Source organism: Polychytrium aggregatum, assembly GCF_025602895.1.
Source record: "Polychytrium aggregatum strain JEL109 chromosome Unknown BJ171scaffold_33, whole genome shotgun sequence".
NCBI classification, from domain to species: Eukaryota; Fungi; Chytridiomycota; class Chytridiomycetes; order Polychytriales; genus Polychytrium; species Polychytrium aggregatum.
In genome coordinates this window covers 460,473-481,823 of record NW_026516235.1, presented here as the reverse complement: position 1 = coordinate 481,823, position 21,351 = coordinate 460,473, and the positions used below count along the sequence as shown (strand labels likewise).

General features: G+C 51.1%; 2 protein-coding genes and 6 non-coding genes across 8 annotated transcripts; 4 read left to right on the top strand and 4 right to left on the bottom strand.

Annotated features, from left to right (window-relative positions):
* Window positions 1-9: 9 nt before the first annotated feature.
* Window positions 10-80, top strand: BJ171DRAFT_t220. The gene has a single exon. It is a non-coding gene; the product is annotated as a tRNA-Gly (tRNA).
* Window positions 81-1,251: 1,171 nt separating this feature from the next.
* BJ171DRAFT_628698 (uncharacterized protein) lies at window positions 1,252-5,126 on the top strand (the record flags this gene model as incomplete). Its single annotated transcript, XM_053115577.1, has 7 exons — window positions 1,252-1,306; window positions 1,417-1,690; window positions 1,956-2,460; window positions 2,643-2,882; window positions 3,133-3,631; window positions 3,758-3,860; window positions 4,034-5,126. 7 exons carry the CDS (start codon window positions 1,252-1,254, stop codon window positions 5,124-5,126), a joined length of 2,769 nt encoding a protein of 922 aa, XP_052964347.1.
* Window positions 5,127-6,456: 1,330 nt separating this feature from the next.
* On the bottom strand, window positions 6,457-6,529 carry BJ171DRAFT_t219. The gene has a single exon. It is a non-coding gene; the product is annotated as a tRNA-Gly (tRNA).
* An 8,004-nt stretch (window positions 6,530-14,533) lies between these two features.
* BJ171DRAFT_t221 lies at window positions 14,534-14,605 on the top strand. Its single transcript has one exon. It is a non-coding gene; the product is annotated as a tRNA-Trp (tRNA).
* Window positions 14,606-14,613: 8 nt separating this feature from the next.
* On the top strand, window positions 14,614-14,686 carry BJ171DRAFT_t222. Its single transcript has one exon. It is a non-coding gene; the product is annotated as a tRNA-Arg (tRNA).
* A 1,754-nt stretch (window positions 14,687-16,440) lies between these two features.
* BJ171DRAFT_t218 lies at window positions 16,441-16,513 on the bottom strand. The gene has a single exon. It is a non-coding gene; the product is annotated as a tRNA-Arg (tRNA).
* Window positions 16,514-16,521: 8 nt separating this feature from the next.
* On the bottom strand, window positions 16,522-16,593 carry BJ171DRAFT_t217. Its single transcript has one exon. It is a non-coding gene; the product is annotated as a tRNA-Trp (tRNA).
* A 147-nt stretch (window positions 16,594-16,740) lies between these two features.
* On the bottom strand, window positions 16,741-20,212 carry BJ171DRAFT_515312 (Alpha/Beta hydrolase protein). Its single transcript, XM_053111931.1, has 18 exons — window positions 20,051-20,212; window positions 19,913-19,979; window positions 19,733-19,817; window positions 19,569-19,597; window positions 19,392-19,501; window positions 19,088-19,221; window positions 18,930-19,022; window positions 18,743-18,802; window positions 18,605-18,661; window positions 18,419-18,534; window positions 18,239-18,353; window positions 18,028-18,135; window positions 17,916-17,959; window positions 17,773-17,854; window positions 17,490-17,690; window positions 17,322-17,401; window positions 17,137-17,259; window positions 16,741-17,069 (listed from the first exon to the last, which is right to left on the bottom strand). Exons 1-18 carry the CDS (start codon window positions 20,145-20,147, stop codon window positions 17,033-17,035), a joined length of 1,638 nt encoding a protein of 545 aa, XP_052964346.1. The 5' UTR covers window positions 20,148-20,212; the 3' UTR covers window positions 16,741-17,032.
* Between the last annotated feature and the right edge of the window lie 1,139 nt (window positions 20,213-21,351).

Below are 21,351 nucleotides of genomic sequence, written 5' to 3'. Positions count from 1 at the left end.
GTCAAGCTCGCATGGTTGGTCCAGTGGTAGAATTGCCGCCTGCCACGCGGCAGACCCGGGTTCGATTCCCGGACCATGCACATTATTTTTCGCCTCCAGCAGACATCCCTGCCGGCTGGGTCGGTCAGTATCATCTCCCAGGATTTGCTTGTCGGGCTTGTGTGCCACAAAAGATCGCAGCTTCTTAATAATCTAATGGGTCATATCTCATATCGATTAATTGTCTTGGATTACGCTGCGTCCAGCTTTCTTTCTTTTTCGATTCGGGATTGCGAACATACCTTCTGGACATACACGAGCCACCGGGGTCGTGTGACACCTCGATCTTATGCTGTTCATTTTACGTGGAATTTGGATAGCTCGATTTGCGACCGAGACTAAGAGTCAGTTAAAAGCTATTGTACTGCAACAGTGCGTTGGTGAGGCTTTGAATCGGGGTTTTCATCCTGAAGGTACTGATATTGGTGGGACTGAAACATCTTCACGTTCAGATTTGGAAGGAGCGGATTTTATTGCCAAATGTAAAGCTTGGATGCAAATTCGGACCGCTAGACAGTATGGTTTCAGTGTACTGCATATTTTATCGAGTACCTTTTTATGGAAGTGCTCTATGCGTACCTAATCTTGCTACACAGGCGCTCTCAGGATCGGGCCCTGTCCAGACCGGGACCAAATCAGGCCGACATCCATGCAAGCGCACAGCTCCATCTCGTAACCGGCGTTTTCACCGTCGATGGCTTTCTTTTTAAGAGCGCTCGAGTGTCATTTGTGTTTAACTCGAATGGATCGCCAGTTTGTCCTTTATGTGCATCTCTTCCACAGCGTGCGCGTCGGTCGTACGTCATAACAACGATCGTGTTCACGACCAAACAACCGAGCAGTCGGGATCAGCATCGCAGACTGTTTCTTTTGTTTGGGTATGACATCATCCAATCTTGAATTGAATCATCTTCTGGGTTTTCTGCCTCTGTCAAGGAGCTTGCGTCTGGATGAGGCTTGACTTTGTGATCACCTCCTTTTCTCGGGCCTGGACACTGAGCCTCATCAATTATACTTCCAACTAAGGAGATTCTCCTTCCTTCATCGGCTGTTTGACTTGACCCAGTATTCTTCCTGTCCAATATCTATTGAAAGTTATCAAGATCCTCCGCGCCGACGATCCATTCCATCGCTTGAAGAGCTTATTCGAAAGGCTTTGAGACTATCACCTCTCGTTCGGGTCTCCATCGCTGTTCAAGTCGCGTCGCTATCATGACCATCCTCAACTCGTGCCTGCTCTGGCTCCTGCCCTTGCTGTCTGGCCTCGGTAACATGATGTCGCATGATATGGACTGAGCACACCCTCATGAATTACAAACACGAGAAGCTGATTTCTTTCGGACTGTTCCCTTGATATGACCTGGACACGTCTCACAGGCGCATTCTGTCAGCAACCGAACGTGATCATTGGCGGAATCGGATCCAATCCCCCCTCATCCCTGTTTTTGGCCCTCTCCGGTGTCTATTCGAATTATGATCCGGGTTGGGACTACAATTATACGAATGCCGGCTCCGGAGCAGCTCGAGCTGCTCTTGCGGCCGGTGCTCCGAACCTGACATGGGCCGCTATCGATGTGATTCCCTCCAACGTTTCGTATACGGGGCCAGGAAACACTCTCGGGCATTTTGTTCCCGTCCCAGTTGCGGCAAGGTCAGTTGTTGTGCGCGTTCATCTAACTGCCATCGCACCAGCTGGAAATATTGTTTGCTTGATGGGGGAATGACTCCGCATTCCTTGCTCGAATGTGCCCGGGCACTGCGATTCCAAGTTGTGCTTGTGGCAACGCCCGGATGGACATGTGTTCGCCGTTGTTGATTCAGTGGAATCACGGCCTGGTGCTGTGGCTCGTGGAATCACAGCGACCCGTGGACTGAATCTTGTTCCTTGATTATCCTCGCGATGACGGGGAAACCAGCTGCATTGCCATCGTATATCACCTCAACGTCACCAATCTCACGCTGACTCGGCAGAACCTGGCCGACATCTTCAGTGGCAAGATTGCCTTCTGGAACGACACCCGCCTCACCCAGAACAATCCAAACCTCACCACGATCACTGCGCGTATCCAAACGATCGTAAATAGTGGTACTGCTGGACTGACGGCAAACTTCCTCTCGGCTTTGAACAAGTTCGATCCCACCCTGAATCTCACTGGGACGCGATACTATCCGCTTCCAACCTGGGGCCCTGCAAATACTCCTCTTTATGGTTCAAGCGACAGCATCCTGTCGGACGGCGTCCAAGTCGTACCGTTTTCGATTGGGTATGTCGATTTGCCATATGTGAACGCCACCCTATCTGGAATGGCATCCAGCTTCAATCTGTACGGGATCGCTAACATCATCAACAAGAACGGCGACACTGTCGCTCCATCCGTGCAGACGATGAAGGCAAGTGCGATCCACTCGCCCCTCCCCGTTGTGGGTTGGGATTCGTTGCGCACCCGATGCCTCGATGGTATCAGCGCGACCATGATCGTCCCACCCACATCACTGGATATCCTGTTCGAGCTGGTGATTGTGTGCACACATCAACGCACATCCACAGTCCAGCGAGTCACGGAGCTGATGGTCCTCTGCCACCGACTCTCCTCCCCGCCCAGGCTGCTCTTTCTTCCCCCCCCATCACGACCAACATCTCGGCCCTGCGACACATCTCCAACGACATCGGAAACGCCATCCAGTCAAGCTACCTCGACTCGAGTGTCCCCAATGCCTATCCCCTCATGGAACCGACCTTCTTCATTCTGCGCCAAGACTCGCAGCTGTATGGGGTCAGCGCCGCAGAGATCCAAGCCACCCTGCGATTCTTGTTTTGGATCATATTCGGCGGCACTCAGACGGTGAGTAGTCGTTGACCTGACTCCAATCGTTGCGCCGGCGCTGACAGCACCAAAGCACCGACAGCACCAAAGCACTGACCATGACTCGCGCCTGCTCACCGCCCGTTCTCATGGTCGATTCGATACCATTTGCGATACTCGCTGGTCTGGCATCTTGCTGTGTTGTCATCAACTTCATTACCATCGGCACCACCGACATCATCAACATCATCTGCACCACCGGCCTTGCCTTGGCAAATACGATCGCCAGACTCTCTCGACCGAGCCGATCGCATCGCCGTCCACCGCCACGTACTTCAACCAATACAACTTTGTCCACTACACCGACCCGAACATCCGCCAGTTCGCCTACGATGCCTTCATGCTGGTCACCCAGGGCGGCCAGTCTCTGTATGACCCAACCTCGCCCTGCAATCCGTACTTTGACTCAAACAACATCTATGTCAGCGCCAGCTCTTGCAAGCACGGATACTGCATCATCGACGGCCCCTTCCAGTCGTCGTCGATAATCGAGTGCATCTGCGACGTCGGCTACTACAACAACCAGCAACTGGACTGCTCGGAGCCATCGGCGCCATTCATGATCCATTTCAACAACCTGGACTCGGACAATATTGTGATGCTGGTGTTGCTGATTGTCACGGTGCTGATCAATACCGGGATCTTGACGCTGATTGTCCTGTGGAGGAAGAAGCCGGACATACAGGCGATCTCGCCCAACTGCTGCTATGTGATCATGGCCGGCGCCTGTAAGTTGCCGATGTGCGATGGGTGCGATGGGTGCGATGGGTGCGATGGGTGCTGGTGCTGTCCTGCATTGCTACATCATCTTGCTCAATGTCGTCGTCGACTCGCTCGCTGCCTCGAACAACCAGTGTTTGGCCAGGTTGCCGCACTCTTCTTCTCGGCCGATCCGAGTCCCCTGGTCTGTGCCGGCCGCATCTTCCTCCCGGTGATTGCGTTTTCGTCCGTGTTCAGGTATGGTGCTGTTGGGGTCTCACGCTCTGGAACACCACCGCAATGTTGCTTCATCGACATGGCTGGGACTCACTTGTGGACAGCACCAGTCGTCGATACAATCGGCCATCGCACTCACCCACTCACTCACTCACCCACTCACTCACTCACTCACTCACTCCCTGTGCATCCAGCATGCTGCTCATGAAGTCGATCCGCATCTACATCATCTTTGGATACAAGCGCATCCGCACCATCAAGACCCCCGACTGGAAGCTCATCCTCGCCTCTGCCATGATCGTCGGGATCGAGATTGTGGTCTGCGTCGCCTGGGTCGCCATCGGCAGTCCCACCGCCGTGGTCGAGGGCAGCTTCTACGCCCTGGTGTGCGCTTCGGCTCACGGCTCCATGGCCGCCCCCGAGATCCTGATCTATGTCCTGAACGGAGCCATCCTGATTGGCTGTGTGGTGTTTGCATATCTGACCAGAGGCGCCCACGAGCGCTTCCAAGAGTCCAGGGTCATCGGACTGTGCAGCTATGTGGTGTCGATGACGCTGCTGCTGTGTCTGCCGATGGTGTATGCGCTCTCGGAGGAGCTGAGCTCGCAGGGCCTCTATGTCGTCGGGAGGATCATTCTCTCGTGTCTGGTCATCATGGTCTCGTCCTTGATCCCGATCATCCTCTTCAGCACAAGGCTCTTCAAGGTGCTCCAGCACAAGCCAGTCGGGAACGACAGCGAGAAGCAAACGCAGAGATCGTCCCCGGCTGCCACCAACCGGTCGTCCGTCACAAGCCAAGGCATGGCCAGAGCCTCGATCGTCGCCTATGCTTACGACTGCGGCCTGCAGGGCCTCAAGTTTGGAGGCGCCTGGGTGTCGTCGACGGTCCTGGTCTTCACCAACCTGGATCTGATCGAGATGCGGGAGTCCGACATGGACGGGACCATCCAGGTCAGCTTCCGATTCTCATCGTGCGAGTGCGAGCTCTGCGACCCCGAGAGCGACCCCGATGCAGAGAAGGTCCTGGCTCGAAGTGTCCGGGTCCGCCGCAACAAGGTGACGTATACACTCGAGTTTGGGTCAAAGGACACCGCCGGCTCGTTCATGGCCAACTATGCCGACGTCAAGGCAAAGGCCGGCACTGCCGCCGTGAAGGGTGTCGGCGGAATCAGCGGCCTTGGAGGAGCCGCAAAGCGAGACAAGACCGTCTTTGGGCTGCTCGAGGCAAGCGTCACCGGCACCAATGAACCCAGAGATCGCAAATCAGCGAACGACCAGTCGGAGTGATCAATGGGCACCGAGCTTGATGGATCGGATGCGGGCCATCCTCAGGCACCACATGGCCGAACTGGCGGGCGCTGCACAGACCAGGGCCATGGATTCAAATATATCATTAGTATCAATCATGACCTTAGGCAAGAACAATGATTTGGTAGCGAATCGGGCCTTAATATCCTCCCCTTCAAGGGATCGATGATGATCTGAAACCCACACATATCGTTCACTATAGAGAGCAACTGCCAACAGCTTGAACGTTGGGAAGAATATGAAGAGTATTTGGACCAGCTTGGACCCAGTTCAGATCGTGAATACCACACCGATAGCCGTGAGGCTGGTGTGGTGGAATACGGATGCCTTCCATGCAACGTTTTGATGGACACTGCTTGGGTGCCAAATGTTAGTATAAAGGCAAAGGCTGGAACACCTCAGGGAATCCCACATACAGCTGTACCAGGACAAAGAGGACGACGAGACACCCCAGGAGTGGATGATGTCATACCCAAACAAAAGAAACAGTCTGCGATGCTGATCCCGACTGCTCGGTTGTTTGGTCGTGAACACGATCGTTGTTATGACGTACGACCGACGCGCACGCTGTGGAAGAGATGCACATAAAGGACAAACTGGCGATCCATTCGAGTTAAACACAAATGACACTCGAGCGCTCTTAAAAAGAAAGCCATCGACGGTGAAAACGCCGGTTACGAGATGGAGCTGTGCGCTTGCATGGATGTCGGCCTGATTTGGTCCCGGTCTGGACAGGGCCCGATCCTGAGAGCGCCTGTGTAGCAAGATTAGGTACGCATAGAGCACTTCCATAAAAAGGTACTCGATAAAATATGCAGTACACTGAAACCATACTGTCTAGCGGTCCGAATTTGCATCCAAGCTTTACATTTGGCAATAAAATCCGCTCCTTCCAAATCTGAACGTGAAGATGTTTCAGTCCCACCAATATCAGTACCTTCAGGATGAAAACCCCGATTCAAAGCCTCACCAACGCACTGTTGCAGTACAATAGCTTTTAACTGACTCTTAGTCTCGGTCGCAAATCGAGCTATCCAATTCCACGTAAAATGAACAGCATAAGATCGAGGTGTCACACGACCCCGGTGGCTCGTGTATGTCCAGAAGGTATGTTCGCAATCCCGAATCGAAAAAAAGAAAGAAAGCTGGACGCAGCGTAACCAAGACAATTAATCGATATGAGATATGACCCATTAGATTATTAAGAAGCTGCGATCTTTTGTGGCACACAAGCCCGACAAGCAAATCCTGGGAGATGATACTGACCGACCCAGCCGGCAGGGATGTCTGCTGGAGGCGAAAAATAATGTGCATGGTCCGGGAGAATCGAACCCGGGTCTGCCGCGTGGCAGGCGGCAATTCTACCACTGGACCAACCATGCGAGCTTGACCTTGATCTCAACTTTTGGATCCACAGGCACAGGCTCTCCGTCGCTCTTTTTATCAACAAACCGCTCAACACTCTCAACCAACGACCCCCCTCCACATGCCCCCGACCCAAACGGCCATCAACGAGATGGCCATAGACACCTCGGGCAGCCCTGCTGCCCAAGAACCAGGCCAAACGGACGAAAATCGCAGCCTAGAAAGCAACGGCCATCAGGTCAGTAGCGCCAGTATCACCGAGGCCACCGAATCAGCACCCACCAAAAAGCACCGCAGGGATGGTGAGCCCATCCAGCTGCACGTCGGTCGCAAGAAGACCGTCGAAGAAATTATCGAAGAGCTCTATGCAGATTCGGCAATCTTTCCCAACCCGCCCGACGTGGTTGAAGAAAAGAAGTGGGCCCTCTCGATCCTCGAGAAGGCCAAGAACAACACTCTCACCGACCAGGACTTCATCCCGGTCGATTTCAAAGACATCACCTACCGCCGCTTTAGGTTTGTCTTCGCTCTGAAGGCAGACCAAGTTCAATGCTCCCGTTGCAGAGGGAGCAAGCCCCCCGCCTGGCGTATCGACGACGCCCAGCACTCGGTCGTCTGCAAGAACATGCTGATGAGCCCGGACGCCGCCACCAAGGTGGAAGAATGCGGGAAGCATTTTTCCATCCTCGTATTCTGGGGCCTGATGACCCGCCATGACGAAGCCGGATGGAAGCTTTTCGAACAACGGGCCTCCCTCGCCGATGCCAGGGCTGTCGGGAAGCGCGTCTGCGCCACCGACATGCGCAAGAAGCAGAGTCCCCAACAGCAGCTTCAGCACATCCAGAGTGAGCTTCTCAAGAAAGCTCAGAAGATTAACGAAGAACTCGCCAAGCTGGACCTCAGCAAACCCGAGGAAGCTGCTAGAATCAAGGCCCTGACCCAGAGCGCCACCGAGTGCATGCAGACGCTCGCCTCCGAGCTGGAGCATGCGTCCCGGGCCATCTCGGAACGCCCAGCTCCGACATCCTACGCAGCAGCCGCCCAGCGGGGTGCCAAGAAGCAGCCCGACAACAAGACAATCGACGCGCGCAAGCTGGCGGCCCTCGAAAAAGTCCACCAGGAGGCCGATGCCGGCAAGAAGAACGAGGCCATCGGCGCCATCCTCCGCGGCCGTGACCCCACCGACGGCAAGTGGCTGGTGCCCAAGACTGCCACGCCATTCAGGATGATCAGATCCTCGGTCCCTGTCGAGGAAGGACCCTTAAAGGATAGGATGGACAACGCCGCTTGGGTTTACGTCAAGGGTATCCCTCGGGGTAGCTACCGTACGATCAGACAAGCTTTCAAGGAGAGGGGCTTTGCCACCAACCAGATTCTCAATATCAGCTTTGTCAACAACAGCGTCTGTGAGTTTGTTCTCAGAGACAAGAGCTCGAGAGAAGAATTCTTGAAGCACATTACGGACATGAAATTCACTGAAGTCGCACACATGGACGTGTCGAAGATCACCGAGGCCGAGAAGGAGTCCAAGAAGCTCCAAATCAAGAGCTTCATTGAACGCGCTGCCAGGATATGTGCGGAATCCAATGACCTCCTCACGGCGACCTTGTACCAACGGAAGATGAACGACCCAGCCGTCGCCGAGCAGATCACTGCTAAGGCGAAGGAACTGGCTCGCAACAAACCAGGCCGCCAAGAAAAAGGCGGACGCGAAGGAACCACTCCTCCCCGCAAATGATGCAGCCCCAACCTACGCCCACTATTAGGTTCGCGACCCTGAATGTCTGCGGACTTGAAACCTCTATACACGAGGTTATCGAAATGGTAAAAGCAAAAGACCTCGACTTTATAACAGTCCAAGAAACGTGGCTCAAACCACAGCAATCCATCGGACCTTACAAGAACCTCATAGTTTTCGAAACCCGAGAGCCGTATGTCTCTGTCGACGGCCTCGCAAGAGGCACCGGAGGAATCGCCCTCATTCGGAACCCGAAAACCACCAACCTCGAAGACTTTAGCAACTTCCGCGTTGGACCTCATCACACGAGCATCTGGTTCAAGTTCCGAGGCATCGTCTTTGGATCTTTCTACCTCAAGCCTGCTCTATCAGCCAATGCGGCAGCCCTGCAAAAGTTCCGAGAAGCCCTGTCGGCCATCAAGACCAACACCACAGAAATGAACAATCCTATCCCATCTGTGATCATGGGCGACTTCAACACCCGCATGGGCCAGACAAGCAGAGACACCCATGAAACCGCCAACCGTTTGCAACCACTGCGGACAGCTGTAGCGGGCGGCTTCCTGGAATTCGTGGATTCGACCAACCCCACGGGGCAACACTGGACCCACGTCGTCAACGGGAAGAAACCACAACACTCAGTACTGGACCTCTTCTTTGTCTCGACGGCACTGAGACACAACGCCAAGACGGTGACGGTCCACTCCAACGATACCTGTAACTCAGACCACCGCATGGTGTCGATGGAACTTGAATGGAACGCCGCCAGAGAGCCTGCCCGCCCACCAATCCTCGTGTGGCGAACCAACAAGCTCGAAGATCCCGAAACCCTCCAGCAATACACGGAAGCCTTTAGAGTCCACCACCCAGTAGTCGTAGAGCAGATCACACAGCTGGGAACCCGGCTACCACAAGAGGATGGACCCATGGCACGCGAAGACGCCGAAGCCCTCGTTGAATCTGGGTGGAATATCATCAAGAACCACGTCACAGCGGTGGCACAAATCGTCATTGGGAAGCGAAAGAAGGATGGCCCGGCTCCCCGCAACGGCTTTTGGACCCCGGAAATGGCTGACATCAAGAAACGACGAAACACGGCTTATCGAATCGTGAACCAGTCGCCACAAGGCTCGAGAATCCAACTGCAGGCCATGGCCGACTACGAAAACATGAACAACAAACTCAAGGACCTCATACGACGACAGAAACGCGCCTTCTACAACACCTGGGCCCAGTCTCTCTCCACCAAATCGGACTCTGAGCTCCTCAAGGAAATCAGCAAGCGAGACAAGGTCAAAAGCGGCTTCTTCAACCGGTCGATTCTTCCGAAGACCAAGACAGCATGGACCAGTACCGGGCCCACTTTGGGAACATCTCAAGTCGTCTCGGTGTTCAAGAAGCCAACGATACACCGCGTCCTCAGGAAATACTATTCAGTCGCCTCTTGGGCCGCGAAATCACAGCAGAAGAAGTAAAAACAGCCATCCGACGCATGGGGAAACACAAGGCCCCTGGGTCCGACGGGATCAGTGCCGAGCTCCTACACCCAGTAACCGACCAAGTCTCGGATTGGCTGCGTCAGCTCTTCAACTGGTGCATGTGGACCGGCATCGTCCCTCAAGAATGGAATGTCGCCATCAACCACCCCATCTGGAAGAAGAAGGGCGAAGAAGAGGACATCAAGAACTATCGCCCGATCTCTCTGCTACAAGTTGTCCGAAAGGTATTCGAAAGGATCTTACATAGCCGACTCCTCCAGGAGATGGGCCCCATCGACATCTCCCAAGGAGGCTTCCGCAGCAACAGGGGAACCCTGGACCAGGTATTCGCACTCGATTCAATCGTCAAGTTCCTACAGAACGACGGCCACACCCCGTGGATCGCGTTCATGGACATCAAAGCCGCGTACGACTCAGTTGACCGGGATCGGCTCTGGCACAAACTCGAGCAACGAGACATCCCCCCGCATACCATCCGCATCCTACGCGCGCTCTTCGACAACGTGACCACCGCTGTTCTCGTGAGCGGCACCAAATCCCGGCCGTACTGGCTGGAGATCGGGCTGCTGCAAGGGTCGGTTCTTTCACCCACCCTCTACAGCCTCTTCATGGATGACCTCGCACAGAACCTACGAGCAGTCACATCACCCAGAATAGGGAACCTCATCATCAACAATATCATGTACGCGGACGACATGGCGTTGGTAGCAAAAAACCAAGAAGACCTCCAAAGACTTGTTGACATCTCCGAAGCACACGCAGACGAAAACAATTACGCTTTCTCTCCGACCAAATGCGAAGTGCTTACCGCGGAAGCAAACCCGACCCCAATCACACTCAAGGGAACACCTCTTAGCTTCGTCACCAGCACCTACAAGTACCTCGGGGTGCAGTTCGGCCCTGATGGCATCGACGCAGAGGCCCACGTCACTCAACTAAAGCACAAAGCCCAGTTCCGAACCAAAGAGCTCAAGGAACACGGCATCTTCAGCAAGTCAGTCTACCCTGGACTGATCGTCAAAATCTACAAGGCTTTCATCCGGCCCCGTCTGGAGTACGGCCTTGCCATCGTCAACATGAAGGGCCCGATAATGAACACTCTACAGGGGTGCATGCTGGACACACTGCGATCGGCACTCAACATCCGCCAGAACGCGTCTGGTCCGGCTGTCATGACAGCCACAGGAATCTACACCATGGCGACCAGAAAACAGATACTGATGATCAAGTGCTTCGGACGGTGGTTCGACAGGAAAGACGACCCAGGATATCTTGGATCCCACGTGCTCAAGTACATCACCGAGTTGCCCCCAAGAAACCCAAACAAGAAGATACTCTCCAAGCTGACCGGAAGCGCCGCATGGAAGGAGCTCGAGAGACAGCACCGAGACTCCCCAGACAGAACAAGACTGGACCTGTTTGAATCTGGAACTGGCACCGGCACACCCATCAAGAAGGCGGTGATCGTTCACAGTTTTGAAAAAGAGCGGAAGCCCGAGAAAGTAATGTCGATCGCAGGCACCTACAAGTGGGAAGGCGACCCCATCCTGACAGCGCGGATGCCAGTAGCAACAGTTGCCCAAGCAAGGAGAATACTCCTGTGGCGAGTCGGGTGTTTCCCACCTAAACCCGACAAGGAGTGCAAAAAGACCGGACCCAACGGCCCCAAGGTGTATGTCAACAGAAAACATGCAGCAGAATGTGTCCGAGCCAAGGACCGACTCGAGAAATATGTTCACCCCACATCGATCCCCGAAGGCATCACCTACATCGACCTTGCAATCGACGCACTCCCCAAGTTGGCTCGAGTGCCAACAAGACCACTCACCACCGATCCTGAAAAACAGAGAAGATGGCGTGCCAAGCGCAGCCGAGTACTGAACAACAGACCAGCGATCTGGCTGGATGTCGTGGCGGTGCTGGATGACATCGCAACCAAATGTCTGTCGTGGACAGCAGCCCCTCGGGCTGACCAATCGCAGCAAACAAGTACCTGAGAAAGAAACCCTCCCAGACGCATGAGCAGACACTTGGACAGGGAAGCCGGAGCTGGAGTCCCAAACTGTCACTGAATGGATGAGTTCGGCAAAACTTGACATCGCCGTCCCTCCGCAAACAGGCCCCATGGGATAGAGAGCTGTACACCGACGACCCAAATGTCCCGGTTGGCAAAGCCAACACCCAGTGCCAGAGCCCAAAAGGGACGCTAAGGCAAAGTCTTTAATAAAGACCCACCTATTGACTGACTGGACCAACCATGCGAGCTTGACCTTGATATCATTTTTTGGGATCTAGACGATACCGAGCTCTTTACAGCACCAATCGACAAACCCACTTCACAATACCGACTCTCCTCCGCTCTTCATGACCCGCAACCACCACCAGGACCTTGGAGACACAGAAATGGACCAAGACCCTCCGTAATTCCATTAATATCAAAGACTAAAGCCCAGAACAACCAGCCTCTCCAGCCCACCCAGCCCACCCTCTCCCCAGCCCAGCCCAGCCCAGCCCAACCCCAAGACCATGACCAAGACCAAGACTAACACCAACACTTTGATGCCTGATAGCACTAACACCCGGACCCCTGGCCAGTATGCCGGTATTGCTGTTAAGAAGTGAAAGGCGCCTGAAGACAACACTGGCCCTAGCATCGACCCCGCTCAACCCGAACACGATATGCATGACCTACCCAAATTTGATTTCGGCAAACTTATCCACGATCTCTACGGCGACTCTCCCAGCCTCCCCAACCCACGTTTCGTGGAGAAGGAGAGGGCATGGGCCTTGTTCATTATCGGGGGGGGGGTTAGGGACAGGGCCATTAGCGACTCGGACTTTAGCACCATCCCCACGAACCACATCACCTACCGCCGCTTCCGCTTCGCGATGGCCATCCTGGCCAGTATCGTCCGCTGCCCGAACTGTGCAAAAGCCCATGGAAATCCAAGCGGCAGATAGGGACGGAAATCCGTTGTGATAGAGCAGCCCAACTCAAACAACCGCTGGATGTAGCCGAACAAATCAGAAGAAACCAAGTGACCCGTTGATAAGAGAACAAGTAACATATAGATTGTGTTGAATAATAGATAGGCTAACTTCCGAAATTCAAGTCGTTATGACACGGGCCTGACGACCGAATCACTATACTACGCTAGACAAATTATCCTACTGTTTTGGCTAATGTCTTTTTTGAACCAGATCTAGAGCTGAACTAGCCACTGAATAACTATCATATTAGGTCATAATGTGTGAGGGAAATCAACAAACTGCTCAGCAGTGCACGTATCAATATATTATGCATTCAGACTAAAAGATTAAGTGGGATAAAATATAATTATGCTAATGAGCATTAATAAACAATATAGGTCTTGAATTAACGAAGCCAATACTGAATCAAAATTTCATTAAACTCACCATTCAAATATTTGTTTATCGTCCTACCGCACAGTACTCTATATACTTCATATTGACGCGAGACAGCAAAGTATTTAATTATACGCATATTTTATTTGTTTATTTATTTTACATGGCTGTCTGTGCTACGCACTTTTATGATTAAATCAATGATGCACGATGATGTGTACTGTGCACCATGTTGGAACCTCCTCGATATAAAATTTCGTGCTTGGTAGTAGAAGCAGTGATTACTTTGAGAACGTCTCATTTACCCAGCTTAGCAGACCTAATCATCACTACGGCCTTCTGTCGACCAGTAAATCAATATTAAAATCACACATCTGTAACTGTTAATACATGGCACATTTTAGATAAAGGTATTATAGATGTACTCTGTACTCTCTCAAGAAATTTTTTTGATCAACGATCTGTAATAACTTTACTCTTTCTTCAACGTATTCAGTATCACCTGAGTTTAAATGTTGAATAGGACCATATAAGTAGAGACAAAAGCTTTCTGAAGTGTATTTGTATCGTACATTTCGCCAATTATCCAAAGATCCAACTATCTCAACATCGAATAGACATTGTTGAGGTATATATAATGACTTTGATCGTCAGTATTAATCCCTTTAGAATAGTCTTTATTGCTGTGGAGTGTACAGAGCTGCTAGATTATTCAAGACAAAGACAAAGACGACACGGCATGGATGATTTGATAGAACAGAGTTTATTCGAAAAATATTTTTTGGAAAGATAGGCTATACATTCTAATTAACATGGTGGACGAGGCGTTGTTGGGGCTCTCTGTATTGCTGAAGAGCTGAGAGGCCGAACCAGCGGGGAGTACCGTGAAATTCAAGGTTGAAACGTGAAAGCATTCAAGGAAGAGATGATAGATTTATTTTAGAAGATTGTTTCGGAGTACTAACACATCGGGGAGGAACAGAGGGCACTTTATACTCCATGATGCCCTCAAAAGTTGGGGCGATTGTTTTGGACTGATGACTTTTGGTTGCAATTGATCCTTCGCCATGTTCACATATTAGATCTCTGGAGGTCTTGGGTATATTTGTGGCTCATAATTTTAGCATTGCAGTTGGGCAGTGATTACACTAAATATTTTCCAGACAATCTAATTATTTGGTGGTACGAATTATTGTCGGTGTTGAATATTATCCACATTGATCATATGATAAAGTGGGGTGAACTTCATCGTACCAAAAGCTTAAGAAAATTTATATTATAAAATAAAAAATATAGCAGAATCCATAAGTCTTTTCAATCGCCCTGCAGCAATGGAGCAGAGGGTGAATAATAAAGTATCGATTAAAACAGTATTATGTAAAGTATATATACACTTTTTGAATATCGAGTGAAAAGGCGGGGCCTTGGCGCAACGGTAGCGCGTCTGACTCCAGATCAGAAGGTTGTCGGTTCAAATCCGGCAGGCCTCAACCCTCTCGGCCGCATGGCCAAATGGATAAGGCGCTTGACTACGAATCAAGAGATTCCAGGTTCGACCCCTGGTGTGGTCGCTCTTTTTGCTCCTCTGTTCTGTTGGTCCGCTTCCATTATTCCTCCCAATCCGAATAGCCTTTTATGATATCCCTGGTTGCACGGATATACCCTATCTATTTGCATTGACGGTATAATAATATGATAGTCTGATGTTCTGATATTATGTTTTCTGAGTATCCGCTTCGGCCACTACCCAAACTACAATTGAGCCGGAGAGACTATTCTAGTGCTTTCGATTTCCAACATCGCGTCAAGATGAGCAGAAATCGACAAGATGGCTAGTTGGATTGATCGTTTAGTTGATCCCTAAAGGTGAAGAGCAATACTGGCAATCGTCCTATACAAGCATAGAGTTGGCCTTGACTTGTACACTCGAGCAAACTGAGTGGATCTGTCCCTCACGTGAGCCTCGTACACAGAGCTGGTTCTACTCTATGCCTAAGCGGGGCTCTATCGCATGTTGATTGTGCTGTCGCTCAAATGAATCTTTTTTCTCATTCTATTTTCCAGCACTTCCATTATTACTCTTCCGACTACAGTCCATCAAAAATGGATCTACCTCAAGTGCTGCAGTCGATGATTCAGGGCAAGAAACGACCTCAGCTCCCGAGTAAGGTACCTATCTGAGTTCTAACAAATATACCAACAACGCGATGCTCCAGCCGGTCTTCCATGGTGGTTGGTGCAAAAAGCTAGCCAACCTGGAGATTCATTGACCGACAAAATCGCGAGCCAGCCTGTTCGAAAGGGACCCATTGGAACCACTGCCCTTGGGTGAATGATGGACACCAGGCTGTTCGAAGGCGGAATATTTTTTTATTAAAATTTGAATTCGCGTCTATACTCTACTTTGAAGACCGAAGAGGCCTAAACAAAATTATATTGATTTCAGAACGTTCGGTGCAAAGGTGGTCAATTTTCAGTGATAAAAAAAGCGGTAACCTTCGTTGGCCGAGTTTGCCCGATATTCCTGTAATAATTTGGGCTCCTCTCACTCGACCTGACAGGATTTTCAATACTTGTGGGTGAGACGGCCACCCAAGACGCCAATATCAATATACGGAACGATATAGAGAGCATCAACACCAAAAATGCTTCTGAACCCCCGAGGGCACGCTACCTGCTGGATGATATTGCTTATATTGGACAAGCCATCGATATCTGCCTTGGGTTGATACGAGTCCCAAAAAGGCCATTCAAGATTGATAAAGCTAGGCTAATAGAATAGTGCATTGAACAACGACAAATTTTGACCAAGATCCATATCTGTCGAAGGTGATTGTCGAAAATCTTGGATGCAATCACTACTCAGCGCCCAGTGCGGTTCAACTATCGGATGATAATGTACCAGCAACACAAAGATTCAAGAGTACTCAATAACCTTGGGTATATATATATATGTGTGTGTGAGTGTGCGTGCTTGTGTGTTATTTGCCGATAAGAAAGTGTGTTGGGGCGAGGGGTCGAATCCACAATGCTATTGTTCTAATGAGTGAGTGATTGCCCGCAAATCATGGCGTCGTCGGGCCTCTGTCAGCCGCTTGAATATTCGAATGTATGCAGCGCCCGATATTGATCAGCCAGCAAACGTCCAGACTCAACACTTGAACCAGGAACTGAGCACTAAAGCAAAAGGTCAAAATTTCCGATAAGCGAACAAATTGACGATGGACCAGACCCGAGAAACGGGGTCCTGATGACTAGTGCATCGCCACGGCGGCGCACAATGAAGAAAGAAAAAAAAAATCCCTCAGAAGCAAAAGAAAAAGAGCGACCACACCAGGGGTCGAACCTGGAATCTCTTGATTCGTAGTCAAGCGCCTTATCCATTTGGCCATGCGGCCGAGAGGGTTGAGGCCTGCCGGATTTGAACCGACAACCTTCTGATCTGGAGTCAGACGCGCTACCGTTGCGCCAAGGCCCCGAGGATACTAATGGAAATTTTTTATCGTATATAAATTATTAATTTTCTGTCGAACTTTGATCCTTCTCTTCCCGTTCCTGTGCTGGCTCCGAGTCTCACCGACGCCCTTTCAATGTCCCCAAGCTTCCCCCGACTCGGCTCTGTTAATCGCTTCGATTGTGTCGCTCGCGATCCTTTATCAATCAGTCTGCTCCTCTTTGAGCCACACTTCCCATCAAAGCCTGCCCCCATTCTCTGGAGTTGGCCCAAGCCAATCCCTCTCCTCCTCCTCGCTCGCTTTTCGGAGCCGCCCATGCCTTGATCCACGTCTCCTGTGTTGAAAACTGATCCATTCCATTCTGATTTGCCAATTTCTTTCGTCATTCGTACATTGCTCGATAAAGGTCTTCCTCTCTTCATAATTTCCTCATGCCATCGTGCCTGACCTTCATATTGCTTGTCATCCTTCATCCTCATCAGTTCTTGATAGTTCATACCTTGAAATTATCCTTGATTAGCAAAATATAAGTTCTTCTCCATTCTTAGTTATCATCGTGTTCTTACCAGTCTCTTCCTGACCGTTTCCATCCACAACAGCGAACCAGATCCAGGCGTTTCCATTTGTGTCTGCTGGTCTTCATTATGAATCCGCAGGAGAGGCAGATGACCACTGCTCCAACAATCAACCTGTTCATAATTCGCATCAATATTTTGTTCTGATGATGGTTCATTCTGCATTTCAAACTTACAAGAGTTCATAATATCCTATTTTTGGGATGGCCTCGTTCTCTCCTCCTTGTCCTGTTGAACCTAGTTCTGTCTCGTTCGTCTGAATTGACAATGGCCTTTGGTTTGTCATATGCCGACTTTTATCCATCACTCTAAACTCGTCAGATAATGCGGGTTATTATGCTTACCTTTCCTATCGAAATTGGAGGCAGTATGTTGGTGTCACTGATGCGCATCAGTTGGCTGATAATGGCCAAAGCCTCCGCTGGCTTGTCAAACGGTAGCATGTGGCTTCCGTTGTATACTTTGAAGTATGTCAAATTTCTTGCCGATTGGTAGGTTCCAACGGCTCGATCGCCGATAAACCATTGTTGCTCCACTGCGCTGCCCTAATTGTGATTGTTGTCAAACAACATTTTCATCTCCAAAGGACGAGAATTCTCATTATTTTCATTCAATGACGTTGCTTACCATGCCAATTTCACCATTCCATTCCAGACGTTCAATCATTGTTTGCGCGCCAATCCAGTTGCATATCCAATCCACATCCCCGCTGAGGTTTATCGTGGATTAGTTTGGATCGCCATTGCTCCGAGAATTAGATTATCACTTACTAATATAATATGATTGGTATGTTCTCTAATAGCTCAGGTAGAAGCTGGTTGACAGTCGAGTTAGCTGACAGGACCATAGCACCTCTGTCTGTATCAGTGACCCCCAGCTTACCTCAGATGAGGGAGGTGAGTCTTCAGAGAGTTTTGATCGAACGTCAGAACTACATTCTACCCAAGGATCTCTCTTCTCGACATTCAGTGCCTTTGTAACCTCGGGCGTCTATACGATATTTTGAAACTGCTTTAACAGTGAGGTATCTCATAGGTTCATATGTGACGGGATCGGTTTGTGATCGTCCTTGGATCAGCAGTTTCAAACATACCTCAAGATACTTATACATCTGGAGCAATCCCGGAGGCCACTTGTATTGACCACATCCGTCGTCGGGACCCTCATCCCGCAGCCTCACATCGTAAATATTTATGCAGTACCTGCCGCTGAATCCAAGGCGTCAGCTTCATGTTGCGCCGGGTTCAGCAGTCGGGGTCTCTGAGCTTCTTACCCCGTCATTGTATCCGCGAGCACCTGATTTTGAAGGGCTTCACAGATATCGTTCTTGATTGTTGGATTCAAATTGTATGTGCTGGTGCACAACGCAGCCTTCTCTGCTAGACTGGCCTTCGAGAACCATGGTATCAGAGATACTTAAACTCGTCAGCTCCCTTGAGCCAACCTTCGTTTCACCAACCTTGGATCGAGTGGCTATCAGTTGATGCATTTCCGAGAAAGGGATGTACGATTCGTACTGCGCAGTGGGTTGGCCGTAAAGTGGTGAGCGCTCTCGTTATCGTCACTCGTCGATGGTCTTGGTGCATAGAAGACTTACTGTTGCCAGAGGGTCGATCCAGCCATTTCCGATCGCCAGTCCCCTCAGATTGAGCACGGTCTTTGTTTGGCGATATCATTGCCCAGGACTCGTTAGTCGAGCATGTTCGAACATGTACCATCTACGCTCGCCTTTGATTGGTGCGAGGGAATGCATTTGATCGTCCTCGATCAGTGTATGCACTTACCTGATTGCTGCCTCCAAGATGATTTCGCTTGAGCATGGCTGAAGCAATAAATGGAATAAAGACACCAGCATAGCTCTCGCCCGAGATGTAGAGCTGGCATAGTATTAATAGTTGTTAGAAATAGCTATGCGGCCGCATTCACAAGGTCTTGGGCTCACCTCGTGCGATTTCAATTCAGGGAAAATCATTAGCCATTCATCCAAAAAGGCTATGAACTGCTCGGCAACTTGGGCTTCACTGCGAGCCCATGTGTTATCTGCGAGGCTGAACCCGGTTCCTACAGGCTGATCGACTGAGGCAATCCTGAACATGTCAGTCGCCCGTCTCGCCACCTCTTCCCCAACATCTCGCTCTCGGCACCTCGTTCTGGGTCCCGATGACTCTGATTTCGATCGATATGGGGCTCTTCAGCTCCGTTTCCCACTGACGGACACCCATGCAACCGCTTTGCCCGAATACTACCATAGAGGAGATTGGCGTGTCGCCACCAGCTGTATTCGTTGATCTCTATCGCGCCGCTTTGGGTCATACGGAAAGGACCGTTCTCCAGCAAAACGCCGTCCAGACTGGAGCTGTGGAGACGGCCGTTAGGACGGTTTCCATGCCGACGGAGAGAAATTAGAGCATCGCAACACTTACCACCCTGGGCCTCCATTGAGCCAGATCACCTGGATAGGGCATTACTCCAAATTAAGTCGACATTTTCGATCGACTGGGTTCAACAAAACCATTCAAGCATCTCAGCCGCCATCGCTGCTGGACAAGCGAGCTGGAGCACAACGATCCTCGTCGCTCCTACCCACCAGCCGAGGAACTTGGACGCCTTGTTGAGCCTGTATATGCCAGAAAAACAAGCTGGAGTTGTCCTTCGGGCTGTATCGCACGTGTCTGTTGGATGCACCGGTTCAGTGACTAGTTACGATGAGGATGCTCGGGGTGATGCCGCTACTGTTCGATGCCTGCACGGCAGAGACTGAGCCTACCCAGAATACTGTGTAAACCTGGCATTGGCTTGATCGTCGAGTCCAGGGAGCCGATCGATGCGATAGTCTGGGCAAGGATGTTTCTGGGTTATTCGGCATGCTGGATGGGCGCCGTCTATGCTCGTTATGGCTGCCCACCTTCTTTTGCTTTCGGCTCGGTCCGAGCGAGCACAAAATCGGCTACGGTCAGCGCCAACAAAGCGGCCCAGCCCGACCAGATCAGCGCCGTGGTCATAATGGCTCGATGTTCAGCGCAGACCTAGGTCCAGAAACAGCCCTCCCCCAGCCGCCGAACCGCCAGAAGTCTGAGCGGTCTTGCATGGCTTGCGGATCATGTGACAGCCATAGTCTGCGCCACAGGCCGCTGCATCCGCCCCGGATCTGGCCTTGGGTTCTGATGCAGGCCGCTCAGGTCCTACACTGTACACATAGCAAATGGGACACCTGCCCACACCCATTTGTCAGCGTAGTATGCGATGGCATGCGTCTAACTATGCCATAAGAAATATAACAGATCACTTTGGCAGCCTCCGAGTGAAGACCACCCTCCGAGTGAAGACCACCGGTCGCAGTGCAGCGATGCGGAAATCGAGGGTGCTGTGTTTGGCCATGAATGCGATGAGTGGATGGGTGTATTCAGGTCACAGAAAAGACCACTGTCATGGCTCAAAACGTAGTGTCCCATTTCATTTTGGATAGCCTATTTATCGTCGACGCGGACAAGGATGCGATCTCCTCCCTGAATGCCAAGGCTTCGCAGACTGGCGCTGAAAGGAAACTCCTCAAAGTCACCATTGTCGCCAAGCCTGCCAAGCGTAAAGTTCTTGGTGGACCCAAACATGGCATCATAGAGCGTACTATCGGTAGCTTGGAGATGAAGCTGCCGAATAGAGTACGGGTCCGTTGCAAGATGTCGCTTCAGCATGTCCACACTGATTTCCAGCGTTGGAATGGGCAGGGTAGCGCCGACGGTAATCACAGCCGCTTGCGCTCGAGAGTTGTAAAGCACAACGTGTAGATTGAGTGAGCCATTCAGGAGCTGGGATACAGAGCCGAATCGCATCAGAAGCACGGACACAACCAGACGACTAAATAAAGCAAAATGGTCCTTCCCGAGCTCCAATCGCCATACCGTCGCCGCTCGACGATCCACGAATTCTCGATGTTGTTTCGGATTCAGTGCCTGACGTAGTATTGAGTTGATTTCGATTGTTTCTCTGAATAGATCGTCCGCAAAGCCCGTTGTTGCAGTCGAATCGGATGGTTCACTATCCTCTTCAGCGTCTTGGTAGATATCATCCATTCCTTCGTTGACTGTGGAGGATGACGCAGAGATCGATAGGCTGGCGTTAGAGCGCACGACTGCGAGTCCCTGCCATGCGTGGGTTGAGTCTGTCCCATGCTTATGCCGAGAGCCAAAGACGCAGACAATCGACGCT

What these genes read in the sequence shown, in the direction of transcription:
- BJ171DRAFT_515312 (XM_053111931.1), bottom strand. Translation starts at nt 20,147, where the DNA reads ATGACCACGGCGCTGATCTGGTCGGGCTGGGCCGCTTTGTTGGCGCTG. An exon ending in CTCGCGGATACAATGACGGG is followed by an intron (nt 18,354 to 18,418) that starts GTAAGAAGCTCA and finishes CCTTGGATTCAG; the next exon opens with CGGCAGGTACTGCATAAATA. An exon ending in GGAATGGTGAAATTGGCATG is followed by an intron (nt 17,691 to 17,772) that starts GTAAGCAACGTC and finishes AATCACAATTAG; the next exon opens with GGCAGCGCAGTGGAGCAACA.